We start from the raw sequence: 24,088 nt of genomic DNA, 5'->3' as shown, positions 1-24,088 counted from the left end.
CCTCTTCATAACACCGTATCTGCAACTGAAGGTGGGCGAGAATGGTAAGGAAGAAAACAGATGAGTTATGTTCATCCTTAACAATCAAAGGAGTTACTCTTCTGGTTAGTTAGGGTGTTAGCTCATCTCTCTGTTAAGTTTACATCACAAGGAGAAAACAACCAAGTCAGCAGATAACAACCCAGTATATCCATGAGCAATAGAGTGAGGCTTTGGAAGGTGCTCAGGATCAGGGAGGATGGCGGCATAACACAAAGCTTCTGGCAGTTGGTCATAAATTCTTGGTGGTTGAGGGAACCAGGCTGGGCATCGGGCGACTAAGAGGCCAGGGGAGAGTCTGACTCCAGGGACTAAAATCCTTAGAGAAATTCTTCCACTCATAAAACTTTTTTTTTTTTTTTTTTTAAACGGAATCTCATTCTATTGCCCAGGCTAGGGAGTGCAGTGGCGTGATCTTGGCTCACTGCAACCTCCCCTTCTGGGGTTCAAGCGATTCTCCTGCCTCCTTCTCCCGAGTAGCTGGGGCTACAGGTGTCAGCCACCACGTCCAGCTAATTTTTAAATTTTTTTAATTTTTATTTTTAGTAGAGACAGGGCTTCACCATGTTGGTTAGGCTGGTCTGGAACTCCTGACCTCAGATGATCCTCCTGCCTCGGCCTTGCAAAGTGCTGGGATTACAGCCATGTGCTGCACGCATAGAACTACTTTTTTAAAAATTATTTTTAATTTTTGAGACAGGATCTCGCTCTGTCACCCAAGCTGGAGTGCAGTGGTGCTATCTTGGCTAACTGCAGCCTCAGCCTCCCAGGCTCAAGTGATTCTCCCACCTCAGCCTCCTGAGTAGCTGGGACCACAGACACATGCCACCATGCCTGGCTAATTTTTTTGTATGTTTTGTAGAGATGGGGTTTCATCTTGAACTCCTTGATTCAAGCGATCTGCCTGCATTAGCCTCCCAAAGTGCTGGGATTACAGGCGTGAGCTACTGTCTGGTCCTAAGACTGCTTTAAAAGAAGTTGGTGAAAGATGTTCAAACCCAGCTTTTAGGCAGAGGAGGATAATATAAACCCAGCAGTTTGATGAGATTGTAATATCCATATTAGTAGTAGGTCCATATGCCAAGCCTACCCACACTACTTCCACCTACAAGAACCCTAAATTTCAGGGCAGAACAGAGAAAGGTGAAACAATATCACAATTTAGTTTAGTTTTCTTTTTTTTTTTGAGACAGAATCTCTCTCTGTCGCCCAGGCTGGAGTGCAGTGGCCGGATCTCAGCTCACTGCAAGCTCCGCCTCCTGAGTTCACGCCATTCTCCCACCTCAGCCTCCCGAGTAGCTGGGACCACAGGCGCCCGCCACCTCGCCCGGCTAATTTTTTGTATTTTTTAGTAGAGACGGGGTTTCACCGTGTTAGCCAGCATGGTCTCGATCTCCTGACCTCGTGATCCGCCCGTCTCGGCCTCCCAAAGTGCTGGGATTACAGGCTTGAGCCACCACGCCCGGCCCTCTACAATTTAGTTTTTAAAGTTTTGGGGTAGTCTTATTCTTGGCTCCCCCTGCCTTTTTTTTTTTTTTTTTAAAAGGCCCATCTGCATTTTCTGTTCAATAAATTTGAAATTTGTCTTATTTTTGTTTCAGGCTTCTACTACATATCTCTAGGTCTTTCCCTCAACCCAGAGCTAGGGGACCCCCAAATGCTCTTCTTTGAAGACAAACTGCTTTGATATCTTCTCACTTGAGAATCTAGACTCCATTAAAGAAAACTAATTGAACAGAAAAAAAAAAGAATCTAGATTCCATGTTCCGTACCCTCTGAGCATTTTCCAGCTTGCCTGAGGACAGTACAGCATCATATTCATGTACATATGATCTATATGCAGTATGATAATAATTTCTTTTTCTGGCACAAATTAAGAATTTCTGTGTGATAAATTCTTTAAAGAAAAACACCAAAAGACATATTATCCTAAGATTGACATAATATTTTCCATTAATTCCAGTAAAGCTTGTTTTTTGGGGAAGTATAAGTAGGAGGGATTAGGATAGGAAATTAATCTTTTTTTTTTTTTTTCAGTTTTGCTGAAGAGACTCATAGTTTTAAAAGTCTGAGTGCTTCTACTTCTAGAATATTTAAGCATAGGCCGGGCACGGTGGCTTATGCCTGTAATCCCAGCACTTTGGGAGGCCGAGGCGGGCAGATCACTTGAGGCCAGGAGTTCGAGACCAACCTGGACAACGTGGTGAAACCGTCTCTACTAAAAGTACAAAAATTAGCCAGGTGTCATGGCACGTGCCTGTAATTCCAGCTGCTCGAGAGGCTGAGGCATGAGAATTTCTTGAACCCGTGAGGCGGAGGTTGCAGTGAGCCAAGGTCACGCCACTGCACTCCAGCCTGGGCGATAGAGTGAGACTCCATCTCAAAAAAAAAAAAAAAGAAAAGAAAAGAAAAGAAAATTTAAGCATCAGCAGATGGGCTTAGTGGGTCACGGAGCTGGAGGGGTAGGGGGTGATACATGGTTGGACAGGTGGAAATCGGTTATCATGGGTCACCAGCTGAGATTTCAGATGTCGTCAGCTGATGGCTCTGAAATGCCCTTAGGTGGTAAGGACACAGCACCACGAGGTTGGGAAGGCATTAGGGAGTCATGAAGCAGACGTAAAAGGCAAATTAGGAGGCCTTGGTCAGCTGCTGAAGGAGAGAGAGGCCAGCATAAAGAGCACAGAGGCGAGGGAGGGTGTCTGGGTCCCACATATATTGGGGGCCCGATCTCTGCACTTCCAGGCCGCTCAGCCCAACTAGGGCCTCTGTGAGGGTCAGCTCCTCCTCCCCAAGGGAGGAGAGCAGCTCAGGATGCAGGGGGAAAACGCCCTCTTTATCCTGCAGGAAGTTCTGTTCCATCGTGCTCTCCACCTGGAGGGAACCAAAACAACATGAAAAGAAAGAACTGGAAACCTCTCTCCTCTCCTAACTCACAAAAATCACAAGAAGGTTACATTCCCCTTACTAGAATTTCTTACTTTACCTTACATTACAACCCCATCTGAGTCTTCGAACAGCCCTATATGTGGGCAGCACATTGATTTTTAGCCCCATTTTACAGAGGAATAAATTGAGACAGACTCAAACACATTAAAAAATTTGCTTACAGGCCAGGCGCGGTGGCTTACGCCTGTAATCCCAGCACTTTGGGAGGCTGAGGCGGGTGGATCACCTGAGGTTGGGAGTTCGAGATGAGCCTGGCCAACATGGTGAAACCTTGTCTCTACTAAAAATACAAAATTAGCAAGCTATGATGGCGGGCGCCTGTAATCCCAGCTACTCAGGAGGCTGAGGCAGGAGAATCGCTTGAACCCAGGAGGCCGAGGTGTGGTGAGCCGAGATTGTACCATTGCACTCCAGCCTGGGCAACAAGAGCGAAACTCCGCCTCAAAAAAAAAAAAAAAAAAAAATTGCTTACAACATTTGACTAGGAATAAGCAAGGCCAGAGTTTCTGTCTCTTCTCCCTAGATCAGGCTGATAAACCCAGATCATTGCCTAGAAATTCAGTCTTCTACTTCTTGTGAAATAACAAAAAAGGAGAAATAGAAAGGAGGACTGGGCATAAGCCCCTGTGATAAGACGGGGATCCTCCAGAATGGCTCCATCCTTAGGCGAAATCTGCATCTCCACTGGCTGCAGCTACTCCCAGACTCTCCCCAGCATCTGCTCTTTTTCCCTCACCAGCTTTAGCTGCACGGGTAGGATCTTTTTCTCCATGGATTTCACCAGCAGCTTCTGTTGGACTTCACTTAGCTCTGGAGAAAAAAAGCAGAGAAAGATGTGTGTTGCTGGTGCAGAGGGGACTACAGACTCCAAATAGCGCACTTCCAGAATTTCAGCTTCATTCATTGGATGTAATTACAACATAGGTGTTAAGGGAGCCGTAGCTGGCCGGACGCGGTGGCTCAAGCCTGTAATCCCAGCACTTTGGGAGGCTGAGACGGGCGGATCACGAGGTCAGGAGATCGAGACCATCCTGGCGAACATGGGAAACCCTGTCTCTACTAAAAAATACAAAAAACTAGCCGGACGAGGTGGCGGGCGCCTGTAGTCCCAGCTACTCGGGAGGCTGAGGCAGGAGAATGGCGTAAACCCGGGAGGCGGAGCTTGCAGTGAGCTGAGATCCGGCCACTGCACTCCAGCCTGGGCGACTGAGCGAGACTCCATCTCAAAAAAAAAAAAAAAAAAAAAGGGAGCCGTAGCTGAGGGGTTCACTTTGGTCTTGGAGTCAGAGGGCAGGCTTCTTAAGGGAACAAACATTTTAGCTTACACCTGAAGGACCACAGAGTTTTTCTAAGTGGAAAACTAGAAAATGTGGAGGGAAGAAGAGCTTTTAGGGGCAAGATCAGAAAATGTTACTCCCTGAAGTTAAAGCTACCAGGTGTCAGGATAGAAGTGATGAGCTTAGCTATATGCAGAAATTTTAAGTATGTTGCTGATAAAGCTAGGGTTATTCAACCTCTATTAGCAAAACTAGGCTGTCTTCTTAGATCACCCATTGTGACCAAGTGAATCCTTAGGAATGAAACCAATTTTTTTTTTTTTTTTTTTTTTTAATGGAGTCTCGCTCTGTTGCCCAGGCTGGAGTGCAATGGAGTGATCTTGGCTCACTGCAACCTACCCCTCCCAGGTTCAAGCGATTCTCCTGCCTTAGCCTTCGGAGTAACTGGGATTACAGGCACCTGCCACCATGCCCGGCTAATTTTTGTATTTTTGGAAAAGGTGGGGTTTCACCATGTTGGCCGGGCTGGTCTTGAACTCTTGACCTCAGGTGATCTACCCGCCTTGGCCTCCCAAAATGCTGGAATTACAGTCATGAGCCACCGTGCCCAACCATGAAACCAATTTATAAAAATGTACATATAAACTACTTAACTATGGTATAATTTGTCATTCATTCATTCATTTATTCATCCATTTGGGAATTGATTCAAGCGATTCATTCCTATTACTGAAAAGGTCTATAAATGAAGACCTTATTCCCCACTTACCTGTTAGGGCTCCAACGAAATAGAGGATGGCGCCCACGGCCTCCTTTGACAGCAGGACATCTTTTGGGAGTGCCTCCAGGGTCACTTCATGTCCCTTGTCTAGAGCCCCTTCAAGCTGTGGGGGAAGGTGGATGACTATTGAAGATAACATAGGAAAGGGCCCAACCCAAGGCCCAGCACATAATGATCCCTTGACACACGGGAACTCTCTCCCATTTCCTGATTTCTTTTTCGAGACCTCAAGTCCTGAAGAGTACTGGACTCCTGGGTTCCTTGGTCCCTAAGTTTTGGACTCTGGAAAGGGAAGGTTCCAGCCCCTCCAGCAGATGGCCCTTCTGGCCTGAGGGTTGGGGCGAGAAGGTGGGCCAGGATACATGTTGCCACCCCAACCCCAACAGTTAATCTTCTCCCCGAGATCCCAGGCGCCATCTGATGTGCCTTGGGAACTCCACTGTTTGCCCTTTCCAGGGGACAAGGGAGGAGCAGTGGCTCAGCAGCCTGGGGCACGTGGCCAGCCTTGGGAAGGTATCTAAGATGGACTCCCCTGGCCACCCACCTCCTGCCCCAGTCAGATCTCCCCACCTGCTGCAATACCCGCCCCCACCAAACCTTCACCAAACATGCCTTCCCCCACCCTCTTTCCCACCTCCACTAGGGTCTCAAATCACAGCCTCAAGGTCTTGAAGCCCTTTTCTTCCTTAGAAGTTTGCTGAGGGAGCTGAGCAGGGGAGCTTTGCCCCTGCTTGCCCAGCCTCCCACTCTGTTGGCCCCTCTGAACTTCTCTCTAGTGTCCCAGTGCCTTCGTGTACGTCCCCCTGTGTCAATAATGGGACACACAGGCCCCTCCATCGGGTACCTTCCTCTAATCCATCCTCTGCAGGGCTCCTACCACTCAGCCCCTTTAGGTACCCATGCTGTACTCCCCCAGTTTGAGCTCTGGCCCCATTTTTCTTTACCAAGAAGTGCAGGACAGAACTGTTCACCAAAAGCCCTAACCTGAGGGTTGGGGCGAAGGTGGGCCAGGATAGTACATCACTATCTTAACCCAACAGTTAATCTTCCCCGAGATCCCAGGCCATCCCCATCAGTACACCCTTGACTTTTCTTTGAGACTCCAGCAAAAGTGAGAAAGAAGGTCTGTTTTCCTTTCTCATAGCATAGTTGCACAAAGAAGAATGCCTTTGCTCTCCTTCTACCCTACTGCTACCTCCACAAAGTCTCTGAGAAACTCACAAAGTTCTTACCAACATCAGATGCCTGATATCCGAGGGAAAAAAAAAAAGATAAGAATGCAATCCTTCAGGAATGGCAGCCATACCCAGGGATGAGACACTAAGGAAGATGAGGAAATACATCCTGCCTGTCTCCCTGGGGGCTGCAGCCCAGCTACCTTGAAAACCCTGATGTTACTGTGACTAATGCTCTGGCCCCAGTTGCTGGGCGGCTGAGTTGCAGATGTGTGTGTAGCAGGTTATAGCTACTTCAAGACTCTTAAATTTTTTTTTTTTTTTGAGACGGAGTCTCAGCCTCTGTCGCCTCCCAGGCTGGAGTGCAGTGGTGCTGATCTCGGCTCACTGCAAAGCCCACCTGGCCATTCTCCTGCCTCAGCCTCCCCGAAAGTAGCTGGGACTACAGGCTCTCACCTCGGTCCGCTAGTTTTTTGTATTTTTAGTAGAGACGGGGCTCACCCAGCCAGGGATGGCTCTCGATCTCCGCCCTCATGATCCGCCTGGGCCTCGGCCTCCCAAAGTGCTGGGATTACAGGCTTGAGCCCACCAAGCACCGGCCAATTTTTTTCTTTTCTTTTTTCTTTTAGGTTGGCGAGTGGCTGACACACCTGTAATCCCAGCACTTTGGGAGACCAAGGCGTGGAGATCACCTGAGGTCAGGAGTTTGAGACCAGCCTGGGCAACATGGCAGGAAATCCCATCTATACTCAAAATTAGCTGAATGGTGGCCTGTGCCTGTTATCCTAGCAACTTGGGGAGGCTGAAGCATGAGAATTTCTTGAACCCTCGGAAGCGGAGGTTGCAGTGAGCTGAGATCTCACCATTGCACTCCAGTTCAGACAACAGAATGAGACTCTGTCTCAAGAAAAAGAAAAAAAGGCTAGGCGCTCGTGGCTCACGCTCAAATCCCAGCCCTTGGGGAGGCTGGAGGTGGGTGGATCACCTGAGGTCAGGAGTTCGAGACCTGCCTGGCCAACATGTGAAACCCTGTCTCTACTAAAATAAAAAAAATTAGCAGGCCATGGTGGCGGGTGTTCGTAATCCCAGTTATTGAGGCTGAGGCAGGAGAATCACTTGAACCGGGAGGTGGGAGGTTGCAGTGGGGCCGATGACTGCTTGATTTGTTATTTCAGCCTGGGCAACAAGAGTGAAACTCCATCTCAAAAAAAAAAAATTTTTTTTTAATAAGAGACAGGTCTCACTATGTTGCCTAGACTGGTCTCAACTCCCCAAGTGAGAGCTCAAGGGATCCTCCTGCCTCAGCCTCCCAAAGTGCTGGGATTATAGGCGTGGAGTCACTGTACCTGCCTGCTACTAAGGCTCTTTGGAGGACAAAGGTCTCAGGCATCAGACACCTGGGCATCTTGTCCAAAGACTCCCCTTTCCACTGCTTTTTCCCAAGCTATTGGAATTCTTACCATGTTTTGGGGACAATTGTTTGCTATACTCACTCTGCCATTTCCCTGTCAGTCCCATGAGAAGGAAAGAAAAAGACTTGGAGTTTTAAAATTCTGGAGTCAAGAAAGTTTCAGTGGAATGAAAGGAAACACTTACGGATGACCTTCTCCTCTCCTGGACTTTTCTGAAGACAAAAAATGCACATCTGTCAGCATTAAACCCTATTTTTGCCCCTTTTCATCTAAAAAACAGTCTTCAAGGCAGTTTCATCAGTGATCATTATGAAAAACACGGAGATATAGCTTGTCTCACCCCCCACGACTCGGGAACACACTTGTCTCCCCAAGTCTTTACTTCTTGCTTGACTGTGCCTTCCTGGTCTCTGTTGGTTTCTGCATCTCTCTGGGATTATATATATACGCCTCTATCTGTCTCTTTCCAAAGTTGAGGCTAGGTATTCTTAGGGACTTGGGAAACAAAAAGCAGAGGCTCCTTTTTGGGGGTTTATAAGCTAGAGAAGGTGGAGGATTTTAGCAGATAATGTCAGGGTGGGCGGAAGATGTGGGAAACCCAGAAGCAATTTCACTTACCTCCAGGAGGGAAGGTTTATTGCCATTGCAGATAGTGTGGAATATCTGTGAAGGGCAAGGGGAGGTGCAGGGCAGGAGGGCACTCTAGCAGCTGCCCCACGTTCCCTTCTTCAGTCTCAAGTCAAAGGGCTCTGCTAAGGGCTGTCACGACTTTGCACCCCAAGCGCCATCTAATTCTCTGCTTCAGCTTCCATTGCTGGAAGCAATCTTTTCTTTCCTTGATAAATTCTATACCATGAGAACACCACTTACCTTCCATTCCAGTCTCTGTCTGTTTCCTCCTCCTTTGGCCACATACAGACTTTTTGTTCATCTTTGTACCTTAATTTCAATGACTACTAACAAATGCCCAGCACCGAAGATGCCTCAGAATCCAGGAGCCTCTTTCTACCCTTTCTTTTCCAGAGCAGCCTCCATGGCTGCAGTTGATCACAGTGCACACACCTCCCTGCTCATGCTCTGACACTGCCACAAGAGGAGACCAGGGTGCCTCAGTATTGGTGCCCGTGAATTTCATCCTGTGGGAGAACATGCACTCTGCTCACCCCACTCTCTTTGCCTTTGACCAGCTGTCTCACACTCAAAGGCCAGGGACGCAGCCTTTGGGGATGGCTAGCCTCCTTGTGGCTTGTGGATCCCTAGAATTAGACAATGAGAATTTGTGAATCTCTGACATCTTAAGTATGAGATATTGGGAGGCGAATTGGGGGAGGTACAGGTCAGGGCTGAGAGCCTTCAGGGGAGATGATAAGAAGTTGGAAGCCTCTCAGTGGTGTCCTGGTCTGACCTCTGAGGAAGGGACTTCAAAGTCCTTGCGCTCATTTCTGCTGATGTCTCTCCAGTGACCTGTATCTGTCTTCCTGGTTCAGATGCATGAAGGAACTGGGCAGACCTTGCCCATCTCCTGCCTACATCACCCCAGAGCTTCCCGGCCCAAACCCCTGGCTCCTTCCTTTCTGCCATCTGTCCCATGCTTACCTCTTTCAGGACGCCTTCCATGACTAACCCCACCCCGGCTCCACATCCCAAATCATCCCTTGAATATTTAGATGCACATAGAGAGGTATGGAGAGCATTCCTTATTTCCATTGGCTCCCAAGCGCAGGTTCCTCTGGGCTTTAGCCTCTGTGTCTCCTGTGGCTAAAACCTTGAGGACTTTCTATGTTGGAGAGTAAGGATGTCTCCTCTTTGATTGGGAGCACCATGAGGGAAAACCCATGGTCGTGACTTCTCTTCCCAGTAGTTCCCTGTGGCATCTGGCGCAGCTGCATCTGCTCCCTCACTGGGTGCCACTGACCAGGGAGGGGCCTGTGTCTGTGGGTTCAGACTTTGAAGAGCTAGGGGAAGGAGTGGCACTTTCAGCATCCTGGGTTGGCACTGATCCAGCAAAGCACGAAGCCTCCAGGGAGGGGCTGGAATGTAAATGTGTATGTGAGTGGTGAGTGTGAGTGTGAGGGAGTGTGTGTGTGTCTCTGAATCAAACCTGTAGCCCCAGTGGGGGCGAAGAAGGGAGGAGAAGCAGGCCTCTGCCTTGCCGGCTCAGCTTCCAGTGTGACCTCCCTGCACCGGGCTCCACCTCACCTCCATCACCACATACAGGTTCTCCCTTGGATCTTGCATCTCCTTCAGGAATGGGTGATCCACAAGCAGCTTCCTGTGACAGGGAGAAACATAAGGAAACCATTCAGAGCTCCTTCCCTGCCTGTGCCACACCCTCCCCCTGCTCCTTCTGTCATTCCCAGAGCCAGGACATTGTGGGCGGGGAAGGAGCAAGGACTCTGGACTAGGCTGGGAGGTTGAAACCAGATCTCTTGCTTACTGGCAGGGTAGCTTCTCTGAGTCTAGCTGCCTCATTTATGAAATGAATGTAACTAGAGCAAAGGACCTCCTGGGTTGCTCAGAGATAAACTCGGTAATTATCTGGGCCAGCACCCACGGGTAACAGGGCCTCTCAGGTGTTTTACTCCCTTTTCCTCCAGTTCAGGGTAGATGCGCCCTTCTCCCCACCTCATCTCTCTGATCCTTTCTTTCCATCGCCTTATGCTCTCTCGCTGTTGACACCAGTTCTCCTCTCCACTCTGTTCTTCTGTCTGCTTCCATATATAACAAAAGTCCCTAATCCTAAAAAATTTGCTCTGTTTTGATCATGCTACTCCCTCAAATTACTACCCTATTTTTTTTTTTTTGAGACGGAGTCTCGCTTGTCGCTTCAGGCTGGAGTGCAGTGGCGCTGATCTCGGCTCTCACTGCAAGCTCCTTGCCTCCCAGGTTCACGCCATTCTCCTGCCTCCCTCGAGTAGCTGGGAGTACAGGCGCCACCCCAGTTTTTTTGTGGCTTTTTTTTTTGAGACTTGAGCCTTGCTCTGTCACCCAGGGCTGGAATGCAGGGCCGGATCTCAGCCTCACTGCAAGCTCCTCCGTTCACACCCATTCTCCTGCCTCAGCCTCTCCCGAAAGTAGCTGGGACTACAGGCTCGGCCACCGGGCCCTGCCAGTTTTTGTATTTTTAGTAGAGACGGGTTTCACCGTGTTAGCCAGGATGTTCCCATCTCCTGACTCCTGGATCCGCCTGCCTCGGCCTCCCAAAGTGCTGGGATTACAGGCTTGAGCCACCACTCGCCTAGTTTTTTTGTATTTTTTAGTAGAGACGGGGTTTCACTGCATAGCCAGGATGCAGGTCTCATCTCCTGACTGATCCTCCGCCTCAGCCTCCCAAAGTGCTGGGATTACAGGCTTGAGCCACCGCGCCCGGCCTACTACCCTATTTTTTTCCTTCATTTCATTGGCAAATATATCAAAAGATATGCTCACCTCCAGTGTCCACTTCCTGCCCACTCCTAAATTCTTTTTTTTTTTGAAACGGAGTCTTACTCACTCTGTCACCTGAGCTGGAGTGCAGTGGCGTGATCTTGGCTCACTGCAACCTCTGCCTCCTGGGTTCAAGCGATTCTCCTGCCTTAGCCTCCCAAATAGCTGAGAATACAGATGTGAGCCCCTGTGCCTGGTCCGTCTAAATTCTTTATAATTTGCCTTTTATTTCCACTACTCAGCTGAAATTACAATGATCTCTTACCTCTCAGTCCCAACGACCTTGCCTAACTCTGTGCAATACTCGATCCTGCTGTCGAAACCCTCCGTGCAACGCTGGCTTCTCTTGGCTTCCAGTCACACTGTACCACCCTGGCTCAACTCCCATGCTTCTAGTTTCTAAATCTTATCCATTCTGTCTGCACCTCATTTTCCAGTTTCTTTGGTTCTCTAACATTTTATGTTCTGTAAGATTCTGTTCTCAGTCCTGTTTTCTCAACTCCCTCCAAAAGCTCCCCCCACCCAACTCACTCCTACAGTTTTTTCTTTTTTCTTTTTTTTTTTTTTTTTTTTTAAGGTCTTACTCTGTTGCCCAGGCTGAAGTGCAGTGGCTCGATCATAACTCACTGCAGCCTTCAGCTCTTGGGCTTAAGCGATCCTCTTGCCTCAACCTCCTGAGTAACTGCGACTCTAGGCGCACCACTGTGCCCTGCTAATATTTGCATTTTTTGTAGAGAAGGGGGTTTCACTATCTTGCCCAGGCTGGTTTGAACTCCTGGGCTCAAGCAATCCTGCCTTGGCTTCCCAAAGTGCTGGGCTTACAGGAGTGAGACTCCTCCCCTGGCTCCTACAGTTGTAATCTTCATATTGCTGATTACCTTGTGTATATCTTCACTTTGACCTCTCTCCTGAACTCCAGGCCCTTATTTCCAACCACCTGTTAAACATTCTCAGCTGATGTCTCAGCAGAACCAGAAACTCAAAACATACAAAAGGAACTCACAATCTCCAAATCTACCTCTAACCTCTGTCTTCCTGTTTGTCACCTATAATGGTACCTTTAATGTCCTATAATGTCACAACCTGGGTAAAATCTCACAGTCACCTTTGACAAAACCGTTTCCCTCATCCTGCAATCAGTTACCAAGCCCAGGCCATTCTATTACCCTTGGCAATGGGCCGTGCATCCATTCCTCCCTCTTCACTCCTATTGCCCTGAGCTCGGGTCCTCAGTTTACATCGCTCATGGGATAGAAGAACAGTGTCTTGGCTGGGCGCAGTGGCTCATGCCTGTAATCCCAGCACTTTGGGAGGCCAAGGTGGGCAGATCACCTGAGGTCATGAGTTTGAGACCAGCCTGGCCAACATGGTGAAACCCCATCTCTTCCAAAAATATGAAAATTAGCTAGGTGTGGTGGTGTGCACCTGCAATCCCAGCTACACGGGAGGCTGAGGCAGGATGATTGCTTGAACCTGGGAGGCGGGGGTTGCAGTGACTGGGTATCGGGTCACTGCACTCCAGCCTGTGCGACAGAGACTCCGTCTCAAAAAAAAAAAAGGATGGGCGCGCGGTGGCTCACACCTGTAATCCCAGCACTTTGGGAGGCCAAGGCAGGCAGATCACGTGAGGTCAGGAGTTTGAGACCAGCCTGACTAACATGGTGAAACCCTGTATCTACTAAAAATACAAAAATTAGCCAGGCGCAGTGGCTCACACCTGTAATCCCAGCACTTTGGGAGGCCGAGGCAGGCGGATCACAAGGTCAGGGGTTCGAGATCAGCCTGGCCAATATGGTGAAACCCCATCTCTACTAAAAATATAAAAAATTAGCCGGGCATGGTGGCAGGCACCTTTAGTCCCAGCTACTTGGGAGGCTGAGGCAGGATAATCGCTTGAACCCGGGAGGTGGAGGTTGCAGTGAGCTGAGATCGCGCCACTGCACTCCAGCCTGGGTGACAGAGCGAAACTCGTCTCAAAAATAAAAAATAAAAACAATAAAAACATAAAAACATTAGCTGGGTGTAGTGGCGGGTACCTGTAGTCCCAGCTACTTGTGAGGCTGAGGCAGGAGAATCGCTTGAACCGAGGAGGCGGAGGTTGCAGTGAACCAAGATCGCACCACTGCAGTCAAGCTCGGGCAAAAAGAGCAAAAAACCGTTTCAAACAAAAACAAGAAGAAAGCTGTCTTGCCTTGTCTGACTGCTTCAAATCCCTGTTCTCCTTCCCCTATCTGACACACTTCCTCCATTCGGCTGGATTAGTCATGGGACACATCAGAGCATTTTCAGGATCTTCCTGGTGCCTACAATTCAGTCTCCTGGAGCTGTCACTTGCCTCTCCGGGGTTTGGGTTCACCTGCATTTCCTGCTCGTTCTGCTCACACCTCTTCTGCCCCTGCCATGCTGGCTGTTCCTGGCCCCTGGTGGCTTTGAGATTGCTTACCTGTGTGCCTTCATAATACCCTTCTCCCAGCCCTGCAGGCCCAATTTCTACTCATCTTTCAAGGCCCAGAACAGAGGCTGCCATGGCTGTGAGATCTTCCCTTATTTTCCCAGCCAGAAGTCCCTTTGACCTGCCACAAGACTCAGTCGAACCATCCCTACAGCACTTAGCAGTTCTTGGCTTTGATTATAATTACTGTTGCACAGGTTTTTAAAATTTTCACCTTCCTAGACTGCAAGGTTCTTGGACAAAGATGTTTTAGGCTCACCCCAGCCCATAGCAGAGTGCTTTACTATATACATGCTTGCTGGATGACTACCCTGGCCCTTCCTTCTGGCCTTCCCAGTCCTTACCTCCTTCTTTCAACCACTACTTAACTACTTAAAAGTCAGTTCCCGTGTCAAGCCAAACATCCATGGAGCCCAGCATCCATGTGGCGCCTGCCACACCCTTTGTGCTGTGGGGCAGCATTCCCGAGGGCATGCGGAGTGTGTATTGGGGTCAGGCGGGAGGCTTCATTTACGGGAGCAGAACACAGTGCTCAGGCCTCAGCTGTGGGCAGTTAAGACCCATCCCGGCCGGGCGCGGTGGCTCAAGCCTGTAATCCCAGCACTTTGGGAGGCCGAGACGGGCGGATCACGAGGTCAGGAGATCGAGACCATCCTGGCGAACACGGTGAAACCCCGTCTCTACTAAAAAATACAAAAAACTAGCCGGGCGAGGCGGCGGGCGCCTGTAGTCCCAGCTACTCGGGAGGCTGAGGCAGGAGAATGGCGTAAACCCGGGGGGCGGAGCTTGCAGTGAGCTGAGATCCGGCCACTGCACTCCAGCCCGGGCAACAGAGCCAGACTCCGTCTCAAAAAAAAAAAAAAAAAAAAGAAAAAAAAAGACCCATCCCTCCTTTTTCTAGTGTATTGCATAGTCTCAGAGTTAGAAGGAGCCTTAGAGATGATCATCCAATCCTGTCATTTTGCAGAAAAGAAAACTGAAATCCCAAGAGAAGCGACTTTTCCAAGATCACACAGCAAGCTGGTGTGGACATCGTCCTCCCTGTGCATGTGTGACAGTGGGGAGTTGGTCCTGGAGACGGTGGCAGCACTGGGAGGTGTGACTAGGAAATGGCCTGGATGCAGCCATAGGCCAGAAGGGTTACCTTCAAGAGCTCCCCTGTGGTGACCACATTGGCAAAGGTCAGTGCAAGGGTCCTATCTTTCAACTTGTGTTTTTAACTTGAGGCCCTAAGCACCGTTTCCATGCACTGCCCCACCCACATCCCGGGCAACCCTCGGTCCTGCCCGCTCTCACCTCTCCTGCAAGGTCTCCAGGGCCTTGGGAGCCACACTGAGTGTCTGGACCTCCAGAGTGCTGTTCTGCGAGAGCCCTGCTGTTCCCTTCACCTTCACCGTCTTTGGTACATCCACATCTCCCTCCACTCGGGTATCCAGCATGTTCTTAAAGCCAAAATTCCCAGCATCTGTTGGATCTGCAGGAGGGAAAAGATGAAAGAGGCTGGGCTGGCTGGGCGTAGTAACTCACGCCTGTAATCCCAGCATTTTGGGAGGCCAAGGTGGAAGGATTGTTTGAGCCCAGAAGTTTGAAACCAGCCTGGGGAACAAAGCAAGACCCCGTCTCTACAAGACAAATGAGTAAATAAAGAAAAGAGGCTGAGCTGAGAGGTATCACCCAACCCCCAGCCTCCTCAGCTCCTGACGATGACTTTGGGCTAGATGATATCTAATCACCTCTGGCCAGAGGGAGCTCTGAGGTTCTCCTTGCAGGCCAGGTGCCCAGCCCCCATCCCTCAGTATCCCTCAGTTCCCAGCCCTGCTCAAGGCTGACCTGAAGGTGAGCTGCCCGGCTCAAGCACATCCAGCAGTGTGTAGTCGGTGCGGACGTACCGGGCCCCCCAGAAGAGCGTGCTCTTCCTCTTCCTCAGCACCAGGCAGAAGGGATGGAAGCGCTTGAAGTCGATGAGGCTGTCAAGAGGTGTCAGGTCCCCTCGAGGGTTTAGCTGTCTGACCAGGGCCCGGGTGACATTTTCAAACATGGTCATGGTCTCTGTGGAGATGGGGAGACAGGAGAGTGTCAAGGTGGTTGCCGAGGAGCCCGGGATATGGGCTGGGCCCCTGCAGAGAGGGTTCGCCCGACTCTGGGGCAGGGAGAGCTCTTAGAGATGCCTGGATTGTCTCATGTCACAGCTGGAAAGAACCAACGGAGTCTGCATTTTATGATGAGGAACCTAGTTAAAGAGTTGCCCCAGAGTCCCATAGATGGTCAGCAAAGCCTCACCTCCCTTTTCCTTGTCAAGTTCCTTTTTCTCTCTCCACACTCATTTTCTTCACTGCCACTGAGCCCAACTGGACTGACTGACTTTCTTTCTTTCTTTCTTTCTTTCTTTCTTTCTTTCTTTCTTTCTTTTTTTTCTTTCTTTCTTTCTTTCTTTCTTTCTTTCTTTCTTCTCTCTCTTTCTTTCTTTCTTTCTCTCTCTCTCTGTTTCTTTCTTCTTTTCTTCCTTCCTTCCTTCCTCTTTCCTTCCTCCCTTCCTTCCTCTTTCCTTCCTCCCTTCCTTCCTCCCTCCCTTCCTTCCTTCCTCTCTTTCCTTCCGTTCTTCCTTCCTTCCTCTTTTTCCTTCCTTCCTCTTCTTCTCCTTCCTTCCTTCCTCCCTCTCCTTCCTCTCCTTCCTTCCTTCCTTCCTTCCTTCCTTCCTTCCTTCCTTCCTTCCTTCCTTCCTTTCTTCCTTCCTTCTTTCCCTTCCTTCCTTCCCTCCACCTCGCCTCGCCTTGCCTCGCTTCGCTTTCTTCTCTTTTCTTCCGAGACAGGGTCTTACTCTGTTGCCCAGGCTGCAGTGCAGTGGCATGATTACAGCTCACTGCAGCCTTGACCGCCAAGGCTTGATTGAACCTCCCACTTCAGCCTCCTGAGTAGCTGGGACTGCAGTCATGCACTTGGCTAATTTTTAAATCTTTTTGTAGAGACAGAGTCTCACTATGTTTCCCAGGCTGGTCTCAAACTCCTGGCTCAAGTAATCCTCCCACCCCAGACTCCCGAAGTGCTGGGATTACAGGTGTGAGCCACTGCGCCTGGTGTAGAGCATTTATTTAGCAATGGAAGTAAAGCTTTCTCTCACACCACAGACTAGCAATAGCCAGGGTCTGAGGACACCAGGGGAGGGAAGGAGATGCTGCTGGCACCAAGGGCTGGGGTGGTCAAGCTGTTCACCTGCCCCAGTCACCCTTTCCGTGTCTGGGGTACACTTCCCTGCACCCTATTCTTCCCTTGTGCGTGCCTCCCAGCTCACAGGTGTCAGTAGACCCACTCCCCTCTCACAGCCCCTGGGGGATGCCTGGATCCAGACTTTTGTTTTTTCTTTTTGAGATGGAGTCTTACTCTGTTGCTCAGGGTGGAGTGCAGTGGTGCCATCTCAGCTCCCTGCAATCTCTACCTCTCGGATTCAAGCAATTCTCCTGCCTCAGCCTCATGAGTAGCTGGGACTACAGGTGTGTGCCACCACACCTGGCAAATTTTTGTATTTTTAATGGAGACAGGGTTTCACCATGTTGGCCAGGCTGGTCTCGAACTCCTGACCTCAGGTGATCCGCCCTCCTTGACCTCCTGAAGTGCTGGGATTACAGGTGTGAGCCTCAGTGCCCAGCCAGGATCCATGCATTTTGATGCGCCTCACCTTTGCCCCCTCTGCTTACAATACCCCTTTGAGATCTGAAGACTCCCTAGTCCTCTTCTAACACTCAATTCAGGTCACCTCCTGGGACCTTGTCCCTCAGTCCTCCAGGCAGCTGGTGACTGTATCTGTGTTTCCAAAGCGCTCTTCTGATGCACCTTCCTGTTATGATCTGCTCACCTGACCGTCTCAGCTCCTCGTCTGTGACTTCCCAGAGGGCAGGAAATGGGTCTTAGTCACCTCTGCAGCAGCAAGTACCACACCTGGCACAGAGTTGGAGCTTGGCAAATGTGTGTGGAAAGAACCAATGAATGTGGCCCCGAGAGATGTGCGCTAGGGTGAGAGGGCCCTGGATAATGTGGGGCCCATGGGAACCTGAGAGGCAACATCTTTTTTTTTTTTTTTTTTTTTTTTGACATGGAGCTTCATTCTTGTTGCCCAGGCTGGAGTGCAATGGCACGATCTCGGCTCACTGCCACCTCCACCTCCTGGGTTCAAGTGATTCTCCTGCCTCAGCCTCCCAAGTAGCTGGGATTACAGACGCCTGCCACCGTGCCCAGCTGATTTTTGTACTTTTAGTAGAGACGGTGTTTTCCCATTTTGGCCAGGCTGGTCTTAAACTCCTGACCTCAGGTGATCCGCCCACCTCACCCTCCCAAAGTGCTGGGACTACAGACGTGAGCCACCACGCCTGACCTGAGGGTCAACATCTTAAGTCTCTGTCTTTGAAGTTTGAGTCCAGGTGCTCTGGCTGGGTGGCCAATCGGCACACCCCAGTTATCCACGTGGGTGGAAGAGGCCACAGCAGCTAGTGTGGAAGCACCCCACATCCACCACGGGCACTTCACAGCGGCAGGGGGCAGGAAGCACGGCACAGATGTGTAGGGCTGTTCTACCAGACAACCTCCTGGTGCCACCTGGGTGCACCTGGGAAGGGCTTGGGCAATGGCAGCCTCCTCTTCACTGGAGAGATGCCCACAGGCCTGCCTCTCCCTTCCCTCCCCTAGGCCTATCGGGATACTTATCCCACTGGACTCTAGGGGAGTTGCATGCCCTTCTTGGTCTACCCATCTCCCTGTGTCCCCAGAGCACCCCTGCCTTCCCTGCTGTCATCAAGTTCTTACCTGGGAGCGGGGCTCAGTCCTGTCCAGCAGCTGGGTCTGGGGTGAGGGCCTGGGGCTCGCTGGGTCTGTAGGTTGAGAGGATGACCGTCCCTTGCCAGGACAGCCTGCTTTATGCAGGGACAGAGGCTTCCAGGGACCCCGCCTGCCCTAGTGACCCCACCCCCCTCCCGCTCCACTTCCGGGAGAACAGCATCAACCTGTTCCACGTGTGCCCTGGCCTCCTGAGGGCTGAGGGGGTGGATAGGGAGCTGCCAGGCAGGTGCCAGCGTGGGTGGGGGTAGCCAAGGCTGATAGAGAGGTGGCAGCTGGAGGATGGCTTGTGGACTGAGAGGAGAGGAAGGCAGGTGCCTTTGGAAGGAGTGCAGAGGGAGGCAGTGGGAGTGTGTGTGTGTGTGTATGTGTGTGAGTGACCAGGGATGGCATCTCTGTTCTGTCATCATCACTGTCATTGGGGAGCATCTTGGATTCATGGGGGGTCTGCCGGTGTCCTGGGATAGGGAGTCCTGTATGTCCACACATTCCAGCAGAGAGCGGAGCATCTGCAGCACTGCCCTCCATCCTGGGCTTGTCAGCCTGTGTGCATCGCTGCCTAACTCCATTTGTTTTAGCCACATAGACATATCTCTGATACCGCTAGAAGCAGATGTCTGAGTAGGCAGAGATGGAGTTAGACCAAATGGGTTTCTGTTATTTGGTGTTCAGCGTTTCTGCTCCTCACGGAATATTGTAGACACACATACATTATCAGTAGGGCAGGGGCACAGCTATATTCGTAGAAAGCCCAGGAGGTTTGGTCATGGGCTTTCACATGTCACACCGAGTCTACCAGGTCCTCCTCTTAGCTTAAATCTCTGCCTAGAAGGAATTTTAAAGGAATTCCAAATTTTGCCCACGTGGTCACATTGCTAGAGGACAGAATAAGGGACTTACAAGCAAGGCCCGTATAGTGTTGGGCTATGTGACCATGCATGTGTGCAGGTATCACCTGACACAGCTGAGCCTGCCTGCTCCCACCCTGAGGCTCTTCTCAGTACCACTCATCAAAAAAGAAACGCAACCCTGAACGCTGTGAAGAGTAAATCCCAGCTTTTAAGAAGGAATCTCACTCTGTCCTCCAGGCTGGAGTGCAGTGGCGTGATCTCAGCTCACTGCAACCTCCACCTCCCGGTTCAAGCAATTCTCTGCCTCAGCCTCCTGAGTAGCTGGGATTACAGGCGTGTGCCACCATGCCTGGCTAATTTTGTATTTTTAGTAGAGACAGAGTTTCACCATGTTGGCCAGGAGGGTCTCGATCTCCTGACCTTGTGATCCGCCCACCTCAGCCTCCCAAAGGGCTGGAACTACAGGATGAACCACTGTGCCAAGCCAATTCCATCTTTACTGAAGGTTTCCTTGAGGGGCTGATGGTGAATGAGACTAGACCATTCCACACTCAGGAAAACTCCCTAGAAAACATCATCATTCCACTTGTGTCCCCAAAGTCTCATTCAATATGACAGATGCTCCCAAATATCTCTTCTCTATGTCTTGAAACAGAACAAAGCTAAGTCTTGCCCCTGCCTCTCTGGTCCCTGCTCACTCTGTTTTTCTTTACATCCCTTCCCATCCACCCTATGCCTTTTTGAGACAGGGCCTTGCTCTGTCACCCAGGCGGGAGTGCAGTGGCTCAATCATGGCTTACTGCAGCCACCCAATACTTCATCCTCCTTCCACAGCTCCAGCCATTCTGGCAATCAAACGTCCCTTCTCCTTAGGAGAGGCAGAGGTCAGGGCTTGAGTGTGTGGGAAGGTTGTCATTAGGCTGCGTGCGGTGGCTCACGGCTGTAATTCCAGCACTTTGGGAGGCCGAAGTGGGTGGATCACCTGAGGTCAGGAGTTAGAGACCAGCCTGGCCAACATGGGGGAAACACCATCTCTACCCAAACTACAAAAATTAGCTGGGCGTGGTGGCAGGCGCCTGTAATCCCAGCTACTTGGGAGACTGAGGCAGGAGAATCGCTTGAACCCGGGAGGTGGAGGTTGCAGTGAGCCGAGATCGCACCACTACATGCCAGGCTGGGCGACAGAGCAAGACTCTGTCTCAAAAAAAAAAAAAAAAAAAAAAGAAGGTTGTCGTTAGTCATCTGGTCCCTATCACAAGCACATATTTAAATAGAAACCTGTTGTATGTGTTATAGTCTTTTCATCTCTGTCTGTTTTCCTGGTTCTTCCTGGATTTCCACCTCTTCCTCCCTGTAACTCCCACTACAGTGACGTGATGCCTGCATGTCAGCATATAGTCCTGAGGCTGTGCAGTCTCCTATGCTTTAATCAGCTCCAGGGAAGGTGGTCCCACTCCCACCCTCTCACCAGCATAGCATTGCCTCAGTCAGACTTTTGGGAGTTTCTTCCCAGTGACTACCCTTCTCCCACTGGCTGCAGGCCAAGGTTCCTAGTCTAGTGGATTCTGCGAAGATCTGGAGAACAGTGGCATCTAAAAGCCACACGTGGCTCTGCTCTCCCTGAGGACCCGCAAAGCCCATCTAGTCAGCTTTTTCTCCTCTGACTGGGAAGTCTTGCTTCTCTCATTTCTTCCGCCTTCGCTCTGATCTCGGAGCACTCTGCCCGGCCTGTGCTCACACTCCTGGTGTTGTCCCGACCCTGCCTGCACCGCATTGCCCCATTCCCCCAGACTGCCTACTGGTATTATTCCAAGCAGGGGACTTGGTGGGTTCAAGGCAGGGAGGGGATATATGGGCTTGCGGGGTCAGCCAGATTGAAGTTCTTGTGCTTTTGGAATGAAAAGATCCACATTTAGGCTTGTCTTGGTGGTGCTCCTTCCTCCCATCCAGGGTGCCCTGCCTCTTTTTCTTTCTTATTTATTTATTTTTTTTTTTGAGATGGAGTCTCACTCTGTCTCCCAGGCTGGAGTGCGGTGGCGTGATCTCAGCTCACTGCAACCTCTGCCTCCTGGCTGCAAGCAATTCTTCTACCTCAGCCTCCCTAGTAGCTGGGATTACAGGCACATGCCACCGCTCCCAACTAATTTTTGTATTTTTAGTAGAGGTGGGGTTTCACCATGTTGGCCAGGCTGGTCTCGAACTCCTGACCTCAGGTGATCCACCCACTTCGGCCTCTGAAAGTGCTGGGATTACAGGCGTGAGCCACCGCGCCTGGCTGCGTCTTTTTCCTTTCTTTTCTTTTTCTTTCTTTCTTTCTTTTTTTTTTTTGAGATAGGTTCTCACTCTGTTGCCCAGGCTGGAGTGCAGTGGTGCAATCATGGCTCACTGCAGCCTTGACTTAGAGATTCTCTTGTCTCAGTGCCCGCTCCCTTCTCCCAGTACCTGGGACTATAGGCATGTGTCACCACGCCTGGCTTTTTTTTTTTTTTTTTTTTTTTTTTGAGATGGAGTCTCGCTCTTGTTGCCCAGGCTGGAGTGCAATGGCGCAATCTTGGCTCGCTGCAACCTCCACCTCCTGGCTTCAAGCGATTTTCCTACCTCAGCCTCCCAAATAGCTGGGATTACAGGCATGCACGCACCACGCTCAGCTAATCTTTTGTATTTTTAGTAGAGACAGGGTTTCACCATGTTGGCCAGGCTGGTCTCGAACTCCTGACCTCAGGTGATCTGCCTGCCTCGGCCTCCCAAAGTGCTGGAATTACAGGCGTGAGCCACCGCCCCCGGCCATGCCTGGCTAACTTTTTAATTTTTTGTAGAGAAGAGAGTCTCCCTATGTTGCTCAGGCTGGTCTTGAACTCCTGGGCTCAAGCAGTCCTCCTGCCTCAGTCTCCCAAAGTGCTGAGGTTACAGGCGCGCTGCGCCCGGCCTGGGGCAGAATTTAAATTGTACTGGCGGATATTTAAGTTAGACTGCCTTGTAAGGACGCTTCAGGTCAATTAAAAGAGACTTAATGCCGAAGCAGGAGGTCATGTGGTGATTGCTGCTCAGGCAGGAGGTAAGCTTTGCTCTCTATCTCCCTCTGGTGGTCAATCAAGGTAGTGATGGACAATGATCACCTCTGATTTAGAGACCAAGCTTATGATTAGGTAGGGTTGCTAGGAGATGGGGATCAGGAGAGGGAATTGACTTAGGAGAGGAAGCCCCAGGCACCTGCCCGGTGGGACCCTTTCTGTCTCTCTGTCCCATACAGTACACTGCAGACAGACACAGACATTGGGATAGGGCGTTATTTCCTTACTCATTTTCCCTTTTATTATTGTTTTTGTTGTTTTTTCAGACAGCCTCACTCTGTTGCTGGCTGGAGTGCAGTGGCACAATCTCGGTTCACTGCAGCCTCCACCTCCTGAGCTCAAGTGATTCTCCTGCCTCAGCCTCCCAAGTAGCTGGGACTACAGGTGCACACCACCACACCTGGCTATTTTTTGTGTTTTTAGTAGAGATGAGGTTTCACCACATTGGCCAGGCTGGTCTCGAACTCCTGGCCTCAAGTGATGTGCCCGCCTTGGTCTCCCAAATTTCTGGGATTACAGGTGTGATCCACTGTGCCTGGCCTCCTTTTTGTTATTGTTGATTTTCCCCTCAGCAAAGGGCCAGAGGAAACAGAGAAAAGTAGATTATTGGCGTTCATGGAAGTCACAAACTCTAGCCAGAATGGGAAGAAGCTGGCACTCTGGGAGTTGGGAGGGCAGGGAGAACGTTGTAGGATTTGGAGCCTACTTGAAGGGTGCAGGATAACTGGAGCATTTGCAAGAAGTGACCCCTCACACGAACATATTCCCAGACCTGCCCTGAACAAAAGGAGGTGGAATGGTAATGGTTAGGGATGAAGACAGGCTGGGCCAGGGCACGACTGCCTGGTGGAGGCGCAGGAAGAATGCTTCCCAGGGATGCTGTGTTTTATCTCTCACATGGGAGGCTGGATGTTTGGGGGTGCAGATCACAGATTGTGAGCTGTACTTCCATAAATTCTCCTTTCTGAGCAGAGTAAAGCTCCCAGACTCTTTCCTTATTCTCTAAAAAGCTTTAACATTTCTTCCCAAATTCCCAAATCAGCTTTGGAGTCCAAGACCTCCCCAAACTCTGGCTGAGCAGACATCAGTGTTCAGCTCTAAGTGTGTCAAACTCAGCATCCAGGTTCAAGGTGTCAGCCCTCACTGGCCCCCACCCCTCCACTACCAGTCCCCCTACCCATCAGCCCGGTCTGGGCAAGGAGGCCGCTGCCAGCCTCCAGCCCAAACCCAGAGAAGTTTCCTCTGTCAGGTGATCCTCCCAGCAACCCACCTCTTCCTGAGCCCCTGCTGATGCACGGGAGCATGTGTTGGAGCTTCTCTGTATTTTCTTTTTCTCTCTCTTTCTTCCCTTCCCTTCCTTTCCCTTCCCTTCTTTTTGAGATGGAGTTTCGCTCTCATTGTTAAGGCTGGAGTGCAATCTTGGCTTACTGTAACCTCTGCCTCCCAGGTTCAAGTGATTCTCCTGCCTCAGCCTCCCGAGTAGCTGGGATTACAAACGTGCGACACCACACCTGAATAATTGTTGCATTTTCAGTAGAGATGAGGTTTCACCATGTTGGCCAGGCTGGTCTCGAACTCCTGACCTCAGGTGATCCACCCACCTCGGCCTTTCAAAGTGCTGGGATTACAGGCATGAGCCACCGTGCCTGGCCACTTCTCTGTATTTTCACCAGCTCCCCTAGGCTTGTCCTCAAGCCCCAGCCTGCCTTCCCTAGCCATGGGCAGGCAGGGCTGGGAATCCCTGATGAATAAAATATCTGGAGAGCCAGGTGTTGTTGGTTAGCACCAGAAAGATGGAGAGGCTGGCTTACAGGACACAGAGCGGTGTCAA

The 24,088-nt window shown here is 50.5% G+C and overlaps 1 protein-coding gene across 1 annotated transcript; it reads right to left on the bottom strand.

Moving 5' to 3' along the window:
* Window positions 1-1,966: 1,966 nt before the first annotated feature.
* GSDMA (gasdermin A) lies at window positions 1,967-15,729 on the bottom strand. Its single transcript, XM_031656963.1, is given in 13 exon segments — window positions 1,967-2,913; window positions 3,725-3,798; window positions 5,035-5,149; window positions 5,703-5,721; window positions 5,723-5,760; window positions 5,762-5,816; window positions 5,818-5,849; window positions 8,252-8,296; window positions 8,797-8,889; window positions 9,735-9,766; window positions 9,769-9,905; window positions 14,808-14,985; window positions 15,342-15,729. Coding segments are annotated over 13 exon segments (1,275 nt in total). The 5' UTR covers window positions 15,556-15,729; the 3' UTR covers window positions 1,967-2,670.
* Between the last annotated feature and the right edge of the window lie 8,359 nt (window positions 15,730-24,088).

Source organism: Papio anubis, chromosome 17 (genome assembly GCF_008728515.1).
Source record: "Papio anubis isolate 15944 chromosome 17, Panubis1.0, whole genome shotgun sequence".
Lineage (NCBI taxonomy): Eukaryota > Metazoa > Chordata > Mammalia > Primates > Cercopithecidae > Papio > Papio anubis.
The sequence above is the reverse complement of the archived record's forward strand: the minus strand, read 5'-3'. Positions and strand labels throughout refer to the sequence as shown.